The sequence below is a fragment of the Arctopsyche grandis genome, chromosome 13 (assembly GCF_051622035.1).
Source record: "Arctopsyche grandis isolate Sample6627 chromosome 13, ASM5162203v2, whole genome shotgun sequence".
Classification (NCBI taxonomy): Eukaryota; Metazoa; Arthropoda; class Insecta; order Trichoptera; family Hydropsychidae; genus Arctopsyche; species Arctopsyche grandis.
The window spans coordinates 16,332,182-16,348,792 of NC_135367.1; the positions used below are offsets into that span (position 1 = coordinate 16,332,182).

Below are 16,611 nucleotides of genomic sequence, written 5' to 3' on the forward strand. Positions count from 1 at the left end.
CGGATATGCATACAACAAATCCTGAAAGTTCCATCGTAATTGCTTCAGTGGGTTAGGAGCCTATTCGAGACACACACACACACAGACATTAATTTTTATATATATATAGATATAGATATTACTTTATTCTTATTTTAATTTTAATGTTTAAAGCGTAATAGAATAAAAATTCAAACCAATATTTAAAAATTCTTCAGTTCTATCGAATATATGATACTAATAATGTAATTTTTTCCCGAAACAACATACATATTATTTATTTTAAATTAATGCGTGCGTTTTAACCGTTCCTAAATATACAGCGGATGCCAATTACAATCGTCAAATATTAAGTGTGAAAATATGGAGGCTTTACACTACTTCTACAATGCGAACGTATTACAGATGTATGTATGTGTTGAAAATACAATTGGTGTGTTGTGGAAAATGGTAACCAGAGTGGGGTTAGAGCGGTGCTTTGGACGATTTCTGCATAACAGTTGCTATCATTGCCGATTCAACTATCGACGGTCGCGGACATACCCAACATAGTACATACATACAGATACATATCAATCTGGAAGAAAGAGACGAAAAATCATATCAAAATGTCCCTCGAATAGTAGTACAAGTAGTAAATAAAACGGTCGGCATGACGATAACGACGTGAGTGCGTGCGAAGTTTTGAATTTTCAGTGAAATGTTTTCGAATAGTGTTCTCACACATGGATAAGGTCCTCCACGTGGAGGAGAGGAGTCCGAGAAGACATGAAGATCGAATTTTGGACCTTGGCTTTCTTGGTCTTGCTTGTGTTAGCGGAGAGAGTCGTCGCAGCGCCGAACATCCCACAAAAGGTACACCCCTTACTGAAAATATCAAACTTTTAAATTTAATTTTTCAGTATAAAAATCTGATTTGTATTATATATCTATATGCTATTTCATATCACATTATTTTTCATTATATTATAAATTTTTAATAAAAAGTAGGTAATTTTAATCATACTACATACATACATATACAAATATTATGAAAAGATATTTTATATATGATTATGTTTTGAGGAAAAGTGGATTTATTCATACTTTTATATTTATTATTAAAAAGGAATTAATTTATAATTATAGCCATCATTAACATATATGTACATACATACGTATGTGTGTACTTTGAATTAAAAAGCTAATGCTTCAGTTTCTGATAAAAGTTAAAATATTTATTGAATTTGATCATTTTTAATCTCAAATTGTTAGTTCAATTTCCATTGTTTGTTTTGACCAAACATACTATATGTATATATGTAGGTACTGTTCCAGATAAAGTTCATACTCCCAAAAATTGTTGCTACCCAGCAAATAATTTTCTCTTAATTGAAATAAAATCATTTGCAATTATATTATATTCGCTTCATAACAGGAAACATATTTGTTTTGGTGGAGCAAAATATTATATAATGATCACTGTAAAGTTATTGAATATTTTTTTAATAATGTAAAATCAAATACATACATAAATTTAAATTATACCAACAATATCTATATATTATATATTGTTATCATGGCTTTTATTTGAGGTTATATTGGTCTATTTCAGACTCATATCTAATATATAATTTCGAAAGAGACTTTGTATGTATGTAAGTATGTAAGGTTTGGGTGGGAGAATCCATGACGTTAAATTTAATAAAAACACAAATGAATATTCAAATAAATTTAATAAAATGTTTACTATTAGATTGGCTATGTTTAAGCGGTTTATATTACAAATACTGAGCGAAGCCGGGTAAAACCACTAGTATTGTATAAAGATTAGTATTTGTCTGTTTTGTATTTGCCTGCTATACAAATTTACATTTTTACAAGGTTTTTATTAGTTTCACTTGTTTGATTTAGATTCAACAAATTTGATTTTGAAATGCTTTTATTGTTTATAAATTATGTTCACAATACATCTTATGTAGGTCTATTACAATAATTACCGATCTACTGATCATTTCCTATATCACTTTTTTTTTTGTTAGTATTTACATATTGTAATAATCTTATTATAATGTTAGTGTACAGCATAATAGGAAAAAAAGCTCAAAAACCCATTTACAATTCTTATAAATGTTTATAATACATTCTAAACATAATATTTAAATTGAAGAAAGTCGACGATGTGTCTAAATATCAAATTAATGGTACTCTTTAAACGTAGATGGTATTTATAGCCCGGTACCAAAATTTCAAAACGTTCTGAAAAAGTTTTCACACAGACGTGCAATACCGAAAAATTCGACTGGTATCTTATAAATTTGCACATTAAAACAAAATTTTCATCTACATATGCAAATTTTACACACACCAGTTGTATTTCACAAGTACAAGTTTAACACGTTCAACAACACCAAACTCTTAGTATTTAAAAGTGGGTAGATATTCGCATATCATTTCAGTAAAAACATATAAAACCCCTTTTTTATATATTGTCTATGTGTGAAATTACACTAGTTTTCAATGAAGCGTGAAAATTTCAAACTACCAGTGTTTCGAAAAATTCACCATGTTAACCCCAATTCGTCTGTTGCACGACTTTTACCAATCGATCGTGTACACTCTAATAATTATAAAACCCAGTCGAATAGATAAGTACCCTTTTGAACTGGCTAACTTAATCACACAGTCTTATGTATATCACGACATTGCGCAACATACGGGCGTGTAGTAGACAGATTGAAAAGTTTCAGCGCGATATATATATAAAAAAAAACTGAATCGTGTCATTCGTGCATGTTTATTCATACACGTATAATAAATATTTCTCGAAAGAAAGTGTACACACTTTTATACACAATGTGCACGAAAAATTGACACACATTCGCGGATGTGTAACAAGCGAGAGTGTGTCAAGTTAGACGCAGACGCTTTCGTTGGAGGTCGCACTCAATTAGATACGAACTATTCTTTCGACTTTGATGTGGAATTATCGATGACGAAAGTGGCGCTCCCGTTCAATCATCATTATCGATCGTGTGCAGGAAACAAGACGATTTAGAAAACATTAACGAGTACGTGTGAAATATACGCAGGGAGATGAGAGAGAGTTCTGGCAACACGGCAAGTGTAACAAGACCACTGTGCATACATTTGCATACCACTTTCATCCGGTCGCATACATTTCTGCTCTCATCTGATGATTTGATTTATTGCACGTTCGTAGTATTTTTTTGACAGTACGTACTACATTTTTACTTTATCTATGTGTTCATACAAGGCGCTGAAATGGTTCTCAATTGGGTTTGGTGCAAACGATCGACATGCGCCAGATAGACTGAACCACAGATTAACTGGATGGCTGCTTTAAACGCAATTCTCGACTTCACGAATGATAGATTGCACATCAGATGACGAGTAACCTTTCGATGTGCACAGATACAATTATTAAAATTGAGTTGGATCTTTCTGGCGTATTTAATAAGGCAAAATTCGGAACTAAAGTATCAGAGGCACATACCATAGGTATGTCGGGACTTGGGGTAGATTTCGCTTAGTGTAAGTGCGAGCAGTGCGCACGCATAAGGTACACGTGTCGTTAATCTGTGGTTCAGTCTGTCTGGCGTTTGTCGATCGTTTGCACCGCATCGTTCTCAATTACATAGGTAGACTTGAAATTTCCTCTCCTCCAAAGTCTTCTGCTCCAAATCGAGACTACATGATTCCTCTAGATGGTCTTATCTTACACTTCTTCTGGCATCTAATTGCTCTGAAGTTTCAGCTTTTCTCAAGTTTAAAAAATCATCTGCTTCCCCGGCCTCATTTGAGTTGACCTACAGTTATTGTACTGCAAAAAGTGTTGCAGAAGAAAGAATCTTTTTTTTTGGCAACATTTTCTCAAGCATTGTGAGCTTGAGAAAACCAGTAGCCTAATTGAAACTCATTTCCCTCCTCTCAGATAATACCATTGATTGGATTCTGGTTTTGATTCAATGTTAAATGTTTTTTGAGCTTGTGCTAGCACAGTCTATATGCTATTATACATATTAATCAGTTATAATTCCCTCGATTCACGATGTAAATTATATTTAGGCAAACGATTTCTACAAATTACTGGTTGGCTTAGTGAGAAATCCTCAAATTCTTGCAGAATTTGTCTTCAATGAGACAACTCGAGTGCATTAGATTTCGAATTTTGTTCTCTTCTCCTGTGGTACGTACCGATTTGATGGATTCGTCACCTGTCGCAGGGAGCATCAAGCTCCTCAACCAAATTTCTGTCAGCTTGTTTTTGTTTAACCTAAAATATACTGATCTGGTTGAAGGATTATTTAATTTGATACCGTAAGGGTGAAAACACACAGCGATGAACGTGGTACATGGTTTTTTTTAGATAGTTTTAAATATGCGAAAAAAATGTGGAATGCCTTGCCTTGAATTCATGGAACGCCCAGCATACACCGTCCCAAAATCACCCCCCTGGAGTGTTTTCGGTAAAATTTTATCCTTGTACTTATTCTTGCTATGCTTGACAGTGTTCGATAAAGGTGTATCCCACATTTGAAGAAATATAGGAAACCCCCCACATCCGGGAACCAGGCACACGACGTGTCGTTCTTCCTTGTGTGATTTCGCTATAAATGTATTTTTTTTTATTTGATTTATATTATATTTATTTTGTTTCTTATCTTCTTTTGTTTTTGCAACCATATTTATTGTTGTATATTTTTTGATTAGCTATAGTAATGACTTGGAGAAATTCTGTAATGTCACCATGGCAAAATTGTAAATAAAATACATAAAATATATTGACATCAAAGCGACAATATAGGTTACCTGTAATATCACTTTGATCTGATTTGATATTCTAAAATAAAATATATAAATATGAAAATGAGTGTTAATCTGTATGTTAGTTTATTTGTTCTAATTATTATCACGTATTATAATATTATAATCACGTATCAATTATGCGATGGAAACGCGTTACTAGGTAAACAGTATATCTATTATTAATGTAAAAATGCAAATTTCATTGCATTCGATTTGCATTATTTGTACGCTCGGCCTCGTTAGCATGAAATCCCACAGATTTCGATTCTTTCACCCGGCCTCTTTTTATTATTTTTTATTGCTATCAATTTCATATCACTTACGAGCATGTTTGTTTTCTCGAATCGTAAAAAAATAACACAAAATCACACGGCCGCTACTGTATAATAATAGTAATATAAAATTATACTTTGCTCGAAAAAAGTGTACATCGAAAGTTTTCTCACACATAAATCAGTCGATACTTGCACACAATTGAAATTGTTTTCCATGGAACTAACTCTGTATAATGGTGCTAAAACAAAAATCGATTTGATTGACTTTGATTTAAGTATAACCTACGATAAATTAGAACAATGATCTTTCTAGGAAATGTCCTTAGTGTTGTTGTCCTTGTCTAAATGTGATTCAATCGATTGCCAGTCACGAATTTCAACACATTTTGTGGTAGGTATGTAGTTATTATCTGTTGGAACTACTTAAGTAAGTTTGGCAAAAAAAAATCCAATGCAATATTTTAACCGACTGGTACAGTTTTGATAAAATTAAAAAGCAAATTTATAATTTTTAATAATAATAGGTAGTAGTCTAATAATGTTATTGATGCCTTCTAGCACCAAGCTTTGCACAAAAAGTTGGTTCTATTTAGCCAGCAGTATGATTCAGTGGTTGCTTTTATGTTTAGCACCGAAAGGTTACGGGGTTCTATCCCGTGCTAATCTTGAATGCTGTTGGTCATACTTGGATATTTATGACTCCAAGTTGATCGTGTTCTTCAGCCTCTCGAAATACAGCGATGTATGTAATAAAAAAATGCTGCAATGTCTGTAATTAATTGTCTAGAAAGGTGCATTGGGGTTTACCTGGTATAAATCTATGTAAAATAAAATAAAAATAAAATACGTGCTAAATTTGTGTCGTTTTTAATACTGGGTCGATATTGAATAAATATTCCCAGAAACATATTATTTAATAACTAAAACAGATTTTGGGTTTCACTCCTCTGAAAGGAAGAATTATCTGTTGGATCAACTTAAAAAAATGAACCCAGACTTTAATTTGCTAACTTTCAAAATTAATATGGTTGTGATGAATTTAACAGAAGGGGATATTTTGTTGGTTCGTTTTCCATTCGATCGTCCTATTTTTGCCCCCTTAGTTTGACGGTTGAGTGCAACTAAACTTTTATGAAAACCGCCAATTGAAGTGCAATCAGCGCCAATCAACGTCTCGGAAAACGAGTAACTACCTAGCAGTTTTGAAATAAGAAGAAGACCATCGAAAGCGAACAGAATTATACAAAATGATTGACAGCTTTCCCGCGCACAAAACCACGTGCATCAGAGCTTTTAAATCGTTTTGCATCGCATCGGCATCCAAAGTGGGGCAATTGTTGCACTTTCGATCGTAAAATCGCCACAATGATTTCTCGTTCCGATATAAAAATGACTACAAGCGCTGTGCGAAATACTATATACGTTGCAAATTTTAGATGTGAATGAATGGTTTTCACAAGATCGTAAATTGAAACTAGGTGTAGAAAGTCAGGTAACTTATGAATTCAATTTGGCACACTTAAATTCATAAGCTCTTCTTCACTACTATTATACACAATTCTTAGCAGTGGATAACTTTAAAACACAGTAGTTCATAGTACATAGGTTGACTACAAAAGTTCGATATTTCTCCCACTTAAAGTAGAATTCGTATGCTGGTAAGCCAAATTTGTATCGTCCCTTTGCACACCTCATCCCCTGGAGTGTTTTTGGTGGTGTTTTATCCTTGTATTGTCACAGGTTTGTCAGTGATCGATAACAGTGATTCCCATATTTGAAGAAAGGTAGGAGAAATCTGTTGAAATAATAAGATCGTCGAATTAACAATGACATGAAGATACGCCTCTCACATCTCGAGTCCACCCAATCGTTCCGTGCCGCACTTTTGAGTGTGTTCTTATCATAAGATTATATTTGTATGACTGTAGGTTGTGATCTTTCAAAATTTAAGCCGCGAAGTCTGATGATAAGCATTGAGTCTTCTTTCAATTTAGTGGCCGTTTTAGCTTGAACGGTTCAACAAGTTGGGGTTCTCCCTCTATCTTTTTTATTTCACTCTACACCAACAATTACATAGTGTCTTGAAATTCTTCTCCTTTCTCGCCACGTGTTTGAAGAACTGAAGAGTTTTACCAAGGTAAAAAGTGATCTTTGTTTTATCTTCTACATAAATACTTCTCAGTAGCGTGCCGTGGAAATCTCGTTTTTATTACGTGTGCGCGAGTAGGATACAAGGGGACTAAGTGACGTCATACCGAGTCATCTTGTATCCTGCTCGCGCACACTTAAGTGAGGCTGTGCGATAAAAATGGTAAGATTTCCACAGCACACCATTGATGCTTCTCCAGGGTACATTGGGTAATTCAATATATCATATCAATTAGTGTAGTTGGTATTCCTGTAATTATAACACCGATCTGGTATTGGTTTGTCATACCAGTTAGTATTGTCATACTTGCATATCTGGAAGTTGCAGTAGAATGTGGTCACACTTTTTGCGTGAGAAGTCAACCGTTTCGCACACACTAAAAACGAAATGACAAGAAACTAAGAGCACGCGACTGGTCGATCTTTCGAGAATGTGTGCCCGTCCAATTGTTGGGAATGTTCTCACAATCTCACTGTTTCCACAAGTTCGTCTGTCCGTCTGTCGTGTGACAGACTGTGATTGCGCGTCGGTCAGGTCACGTCTTTGTGGCCACACTTTCAACCCCACGACCAATCTTCCTATTCTAATTGTAGTCCAATTGTTGCGAATTTTGCTTTCTTTGAAACATAATAAAATAATTTAAATAATGTATCGTAATTACATTCAAACCTGGCCGTTTTTCGATTACTTTAGAGCTTTGTTTATAGTCACTGTTATAACGCGACAATTTCATCACGTAAATTTTACAGGTTTACAAACCTTAAACATATCTCGAGGTCGAATTTTGTCGGTAAACGGATTATTCCGCAAAAAGGGATCTCACGCACGTCTCGCACTCGAGTTCTTGTTAGTACAATATTTCGCGTGGGTAACTTTCGATGATTATGGGTGCCAGGTGTTCCGTGATTGAGATTTTACTGAGGTGCGCGAGATCGCTTTTTGCGGAATAATCACCGAACCAATTTTCTTACGAAACTTCATATATCGATACTTTGTAGATAGATTAAACTCAATTTTAGACGATTCTGTATACGGATCAATCATCTGACTAGCAAACGCACGCTCGAATTGTTCTGATCCTACTTGAGCAGCCGCTCATGGCGAAATTACGAAAGTAATTCGAGCGATTTCCGCACAAAAGCGTAATTAACCCGCTCTAATCCAATAAGTGAAAATGTTTAAATTCAACGACGTGCCGTGAAAACTTTCCTCGTGTGCGCATTTGGTTCTAGACGCACCTAAAACACGACCTTAACTTTGGAACCTAATTTTAAAACTACCTCCACGTTGTTAACTGTAGACACAATTAATTTAATCTACAATAATTAAGGGTGATAAGTAATTGCGTGATAAATATATGTAACTCAGGTATAATTATATATAGTGGTTAATGCTCCAAAGTTAATAAATGGCACTATAATGATTTTATTTAGTTTTTATATTAAGACACATACATATGTACATAACCTATATGTTGGTACATATATTGTTATATGTAGAGGTAGGATAGTCACAGTGCTATCCATTTTTCGGCAAACCTTTAACAATGCATTTACAACCTTTGAACAATGCACGGCCCCCTCAGGCTCCGGTGACTAGTTATATGTGAAGCGTAGGTCATTGAACTGTAATAAATCGACCATTTGCAAAAAAAAACTAGGTATTTGACGCGGGGAAATAATCATTCTGAATTGCGTTTTCAGTTTAAATTGGCTGCAATGCCCGACATTACCATAGTGACGTTTTCAGCTGATTTTTTGTGTTGAAAACAAATGAGTTGCTGGTAATTTACATATTATTTAAACAAAATGTACGGTAGTTTTCAAATATATTTTCAATAAAATGTCATTATTATTTAATATCATTATTCGATATGGTATTTTTTTTTTTAATTAATCTACTCTAGACAATTTTGAGAAGTATAGTATGTAGTACAAAAAAAAATCCTTTATTCATTGGACTATCCTACAGGCAACCTTTGCGAAGATTATGAAGAGAGAACGACAAGACACAAACTACATTTTTTGCATGCAAGACGTAAATTCTTAGATAGCATCTTTCTTTACAAAATTCTAAATAACCAAATCAACTGTGCACCCCTTTTGGGCAAAATTATTTTTAAAATTCCTCAGTATTCCTCCTCACGTTCAAAAGATACATTCTATATCCCCTCTTTTCATACTAACTACGCAAAAAATACCCTTTTCAGACGGTCCGGTTTACATTATAATAAAGTTTTGAATGCCTTTGATATATTTTCAGATACATTTGTTTTTTTTTTCAGGAAAAGATTAGATGATTTGTTGTTGCATTAGTCTCATAGTTTATTCAGTTATTAAGTATACATTTTTAATTTAGACTTCCATTTATGTTTTTTGCGACTATATTTATAAGATTTGTTAAAATTTAGGTCTGTTTTGTTTACATGTGTTTATTAAATAATTGTTTGTGACTGTTTTTACCTAAATAAATAAATAAATCCAGTGTTTAAAATCTGAAAATAGACATCAATATTTGATGCATCTCACGCGGTCACTCGTGTGAAACCAGCCTTAACCGAATAACCGTAGACTTGTGATACGAATGGTGTTGCCAGACGGTCGTCTTTTGATTTTCGCCATACTGGAGTTAGTTGGCTTTTTAGTGTAACAAGTTTATATTGGCAACATGTTCATTGGAACAAAACTGCGTTCCCCAATCGTCGAATTCAATTCTTCAGACTCGCTGCGTGCCTACCCACCTACTTATTGCGAACGTGTACGTTTTGAAATCGGCGAACGTGCAGCTGGCTGTAAAAACTTCTATCGATATGCTCACAATAAAAACCGCATTTCTATCGATAGATCTAACCGCAATGTTCTCCGTTCACGCGTTTTGATTTTGAGAGATATTTGTGATTTCTAAATATTGCTGTTGCACTCGTTAAAGGGCACTTTCGCGCTGAAACGCTCTTAGCAGTCGTAAAAATGTAAACTACTTGCTCAGCGATTCAATTGATCTACCGTTTGATAAATTGCCTTTCCTCCAACGGCTGCTGGGGCAAATTTTTACAATGAAAACAATAGTATACATACATAGCAATTATTCGTAGCTTTCGAATATTCAACGGTTTTGATTTATTAAAACAATCAGTGCAAAAAAGCAATAAATGGTCATTAATATATTTAATAATTAAAACAGTTATTGGTTAATTATAATTAATCAATAATTATTTGTATAGCCGTTTGCTTTTTGAATTTTATTAAATATTAAAAAACGTTAAAAGTTTTTAATACTTTACATCAAAAGCAAATTTACAGTGGCTACATACATACATATGTACATGTACGAGTGGCTTTTGGCAAATATAAAGAATTTGAGATAGTATAAATAAATATTTTACGAATTTTAGATGGATTATTTGAATATTCTTATGGATGAAAATCGGGTGAATAATTGAATATTCGAATTTTCGATTGAGAACCCTATATACAATGGAAATACATACTTCCACTATTTGAATTTTTTCTACCGTATACGGTCTACACATATATATATATATATATATATATATATATATATATATATATATATATATATATATATATATATATACATACATATATGTTACCGTCAAAATATTCATTTCGTTCGTTCGTGAACATTTTGTTCTACTAGTTTGTTGATACTTGAACCAAGCTGGCCAGTTATAGTTTATTCATATAACTAGTTTGTTCATACGCAAACTATTAAGCATAAGTTTTAGTACTTTCAATCTTTTTGTTCCAATTCTATGTGTATTATGTATGCTTACCCTGGATTTCAAAATTTAAAAAAATACTGGAAACGGGATTTACAACAACGTTATAATGTGGTTTCCATAGTATTTCCCTTTTAAATACTTTGCGTTTTGACAGCTTAAAGTTTCATACGACACTGTTGAATCTATTCGAAGATAGCTTTTGACTGTTAGCACTGTAAAAAAATCCAATAGTTCATATATGAATACACCAGTGTGTTCATGAATGAACCAGATTGACATATGGACTGTAACATATTCATATGTATATATATATATATATATATATAAACTTGATTAGTTGTAAACGTATAATAGAGAGGTGGTAATCATCCAGTATTTCAATCATTTCTTCATCGACTTATTTTTATTTTTAAATTAAAATTTTGTCAGGATGACCAAACAGGTAAACCCAATTCCTCTCTCTGGCCAATTTACAAAGTTAATAATTAAAAATTATAACTATTATAACTAGCAGCCGTTTACAAGATACACCGTATGACACAGTGAAAACATCAAGATGTTCAAACAGCATTTTAGTAGTCGGATGGCCTTCGAAAGAAGTAAAAATCAAGGTCCATTATTGCATCCATATTAGATGCTTCTGATTAGCCTTCAATAAAAATCTTGGCAACATTTGGTACTATTAAGGAGAATTGATTTTAATCGAGTTCTTAGTATTAACAGTATAACATTCATTGCGGACATTATGCGTACTAGACATAGTATTATACAGAAAGGATTGGACCAGTGTTCATAGTGTATTTTAGCACACAAGTTTGTAATATTTGACCTTGCCCCGCATAAGAACTATGTGCAACTTTGACATTTGAACCAAAGTGCATATATGTATGTTATGTGCTCCGTAGAAGTGTAAAGTTGATTCGTGACCAAACCGGATGCTTCTCACCTTTGTTGTTATTATTTTTAATAATTATTATAATAATAACAATAACATTCAATTAAGTCGTTAAAGTCGGCAATTCCGTCAAAAAAGTTTACAATTTTATTGTTGACGTCTTCATTTTTTACGACCATTTTTTTTATTGTACCGAATTTTATTTTATTGCACCGACGCTAATTTGTGTCTATTTTCTTGCGATGATTAAACATCAACCTTTAAAATGAAAAATTAGATGCTAAAGACAGTATCTATTTTTCTATGACTTGTGCTGCAAATATTAAAATCAGCTGTAGGCAGAATTTATGTAGGTTATCTTCAAGTAGAATGTTATAGCATAGTATAAAGTTAATAATTTTTATATTACTATTGGATCTGGTTGTCAGAAGACATAGGCGGTACACAAAATGAGACTCATTTTTATTGTCGATTGTTTATTTGGCGGAGCGCCACAACAGACTAATCGTTCGCGCGTCACATGTACAGGATGACAACTTAACCATTCTTTAGCTCACACATGCGAACCAAATCATTCATATATGCATTATTTTACATAGGTTAGAAAACTAAATCCCACATTACTTATTGGCCAAACATATGCATTCTCATTTGCAATATTCAACTAGCTGACAATTTAGAAAATATGGTTTCAATCCACAACTAGATGTTGAAAAATGATGATGAAAATGACCACTAGATGATGAAAAATGTACATGATGAAAAATCTTTTATAAATTTTGCAGATATGTATCTTTCTGGCAATAACCTAGCGAATGTACATATAGTAGAATTTGATATTTGTTTGATTTTTCAACTTCCAAAACATAATAAATTGCACTAATTTCACTCACACCATTCACGCCACTGATGTCCGACTGTACATGCATAGATATACATACATATGTACATCCACACGACCGTGATTTGCTCGCGCGATTATTGCATAACTAGATGCACAACAATGGTGACATAACACCGTTTTGATATAATATAGCCAATCGTTATAATATAAAATAGTATAAATTCACAAAAGTGGGACACGCAACTTACTGTCATCACAACACGCCACAATCGTCCCACATTCGAAATTTAATCATCATACCTAGAGAATACAATTGGCTTTGCTAGTTAAGATTACCCATTGTAACCTATAAGTTTATGTAGATGAGCTTTATATAACTATTTGTAATGTTTGTCAGATAATATGAATTGTATGTACATATGTTTGTGTATAAGTGACAGTTGAAGTGTATTATATTTTGACTAGTTGGAATATATTCCATATAACCTGGTATCAACTACCGATATAGTTGAAGTGTATTTTCAGTTGTAATATATTTTGACTAGTTGGAATATATTCAGTCTGATCCACGTTAGTTGATTCAACTGGTCAAAATATATTACAACTGAAAATACAACTATAAGTTGGCACCAGGTTAGATGGAGAGGTTAGGTTTTCGCGAAAATGTAACTCGACTAGTAAATTGAGATGTAAAGTCACTTTTTTTTCTTTTAATTAGCGTAATACTGTACTCGTTACCTATATTCGTAATATCTAGCAAATATTAACGCATTATTAAATTCTAAAGCATTCGTAAAGGCATCATTGCTGTCAAAACTCAACTGTTATATTACAACTGACGCACATTGTTGAAAGTGTATTTGCCCTTGTAGAGATATAACTTACCAGTTGAATTGCATTCGAATATGAATGACCTAAAACGCCAGTTGGAATACGTTACAACTGAAAATACGCTTCGACTGTAACATATACATAATTGTCTTCTAATGGGTTCTAAGTACGATATAAATAGTACACATATGTGTTCTTTAAGTTCGACTTTCCCCTTTTGTGAAGTGCATAAATTGAAGGTGACATTGGTTTTTAGACGCTTTGAAAGCTTTTGTGTGCTGCTTGCGCATCGTATGCAACAAAAAACGATGTTTTGCATTTTAGAACAAAGGAAACTTTCACTGATTTCAGTTTTGAAATCAGCTGATTTTTTTTTTTGCCATACGCGCTTCTAAAAGGTTGTGCATCGACACGTTTGTCATTATGATTCGGAATCATTCCCGTTCCCAACCGATCCATTGTCAATGATTTTTTGTCGTTCTCAACGACTGATTGACACTATAATCTAAAAGAACAATATGAATCCGAATGTTTTTTGATCGGTTTCAATTCTGTTGATTTGTACGTTTCTGTATACTTTCTCCGCGAAGAAACATTGTCAGATTCGACGTCAATTTATTTATGATCTTTGTGAATGGTAAAAGTGCAACTGGAAAAGACGAGCAAAATGTATTTAATGTACTTAGGTTGTTATGAAATCAAAACCTTTCTAATGTGAATGTCTATTTTTCACATATTTGCAAAACTTGGACATTGGATGCCAGAATGTTGCATAAGGTCCAGTGCACCCAAATAAGTATGGAACGCTGTATGCTAGGCATATTGAGAAGAGATAGAAAACGGAACACGTGGGCAATGGCGGCGGGTCAAATGCTGTATCTCTATCACACTGTCCATAGTTGCATGTGTGTGAGCAGTGTTTCCGAGGAGCGCTGGTGCTCCTACGAAACACTCCTCGCACACATGCAACTATAGACTGTGGCGATAGAGATACAGCATCTGACCAGACACCACTGTACGTGGGTGAAAATTATGACAAATTTGGTTGATGCAATGGTGAGAGTAAAGAAATTGAAATGGCAATGGGTCATGTAACTAGATGAATAGATGATAGATGGATGAAAAAAAGTACTCAAATGGTATCGAAGAGATACATACAATTAGAAAAATGTGTGGGACGAGATGCATGAGAGTTATCCAAAACAGAGACGAATGGAAGCGTGCTAGGGCGCAAACACGCAGAAAGGCACGTGGCACGTGCTTCTTTTTTTCAATTGTTTTGCACGCGTAAAAAAACGCTAGCACGCACGCTAATCCATACAATGGCACCCAGATTTAAATAATTGTATTGAAATAGGTTAGACAGTGATCGATAACGGTCATTTCCATATTTAAAGGAATGTAAGAAAATCTTGTCGAAATCTGTCGAAAAAACCAGCACCTGTGGGATAGACTTTTCGAAATAATAAGATAAAAAAAATGACATTAAGATACACCCATCACAGCTGTCAACCACGAGCACGTCCCGTTCCACAACTTTGAACGTGTTCTTACCGTTAGAGATGGCTTCATCCAGCAGTAGATGACAAATGCCTGTAAATGATGATAATATTGAACTTGAATATAGTAATATTCTAACTTGTAAGTCAGAGGAGTAGAATAATGTTTTTAGATTCATAAGTATACAAAATCTGCAGTGTTATTTTAATGTCATTTTTTATTGCTGGATTTAGTGAAATAATATATGTACATATGTAGTCCAAAAATAGGAAAAGCTTAAGGTCAAATAGTTTTCGTACTAACCGGAATTAAGCAACTAGCACGTTAAAAATTTATCGTTTTCACGTTCGCATTATTGAATTGTATATAAAAAAAGAAATAAAATAAATTTATACACCTCGGTGTGATCGAGAATTAAGTATCCGCTTCCTTTTTAGCAAAACCGCAAAATCAAATATTAGTGAAATCAGCGGCAAAACGAACGCAATCGACACATTCTGAAAACAATGGGCTAAATAAGCGTGCAACATGTGCTCGAAACTATTGTTTTTTTTGCTGCTTTTTAACACTGACATGTCCGCTTTTTTATTTATTTATTATTTACGGTCATTATTCGCCATTTTGGACGTAACTAATCGTTGTTTGGTCGAACGCTTGATTGATTGAATTGAATTTAAAATACACACAAATATTTGCTGTCAGTGGTTCAAGATCATGACTTCCGCTATCTTTATTTAAATTCGTCACAATTGAAGTTATTGCGTAAGGAAAATTGTGGACAGATATCCGTGAAAATATTTTCGTTCTATATTTTATATTATAAAATATTGTCTTTGTATATTGTTGAGGAATTCATTGAAATTCCTTGACCTTTTTCAGAATCAATATATCACATCGGAATGTTGATATTTTGTATTAATAAATATTAACACAAACTATTGATTTAACGTCAACGCATAAACGTACTAAATTAGTATAGGTAAGGTTGTACTTTCGAATATTGGAAAGTGTTCACGAAAATGTACTTAATCATATCTGCACACGATCTATCAATATTGACGTGATGATTTTTACAAAATGGTCTATTTGAAATGTTCCGTTTGGCAAAAAAAATTATATATATCACGCAGATTAATGCAATCGATTATATCGTAATTTGTTATTAATTGCGTTGTCGAATCAGTTATGAGTCGTGACCCGTCAATTCGTTGATATGACATAATATCGTGTTGAATCAATCCGTATCATGCCGTTCAGTATTCCGTTGTTAATGTATTAAGAATGTTTGCAATTAAACTTGAAACGATCAACAGTTTGCTAATTGTTCTTTGTGTTTTAAAATAAGGAAATTAATTACTATGCGTTTAGTGGCGAGTCTCTGAATTTTGAAGTCTAAAATTTACATTGTTTATAGTGGTGTTTTTTGCTATGATTTTTATTGGCAATACATACATATATAATTAATTATTACTTTATCTACATATATTCAAAATTTTGTAACTATTAGAAAATTAATTTTGACTGATATACCCGTATAATACTAACTTTCAATATCTCGAGACTCGTTTTCTCAACTTTTCGTCTGCT

General features: G+C 33.3%; 1 protein-coding gene across 1 annotated transcript in view; it reads left to right on the forward strand.

Annotated features, from left to right (window-relative positions):
- Positions 1 to 487: 487 nt before the first annotated feature.
- LOC143920865 (A disintegrin and metalloproteinase with thrombospondin motifs adt-1-like) overlaps positions 488 to 16,611 on the forward strand; it is a 50,815-nt gene continuing 34,691 nt past the window's right edge. The window contains exon 1 of the mRNA XM_077443861.1: positions 488 to 834. Within this exon, the coding sequence (XP_077299987.1) occupies positions 748 to 834 (87 nt within the window). The 5' untranslated portion in view covers positions 488 to 747. The remainder of the gene's footprint in view (positions 835 to 16,611) is intronic.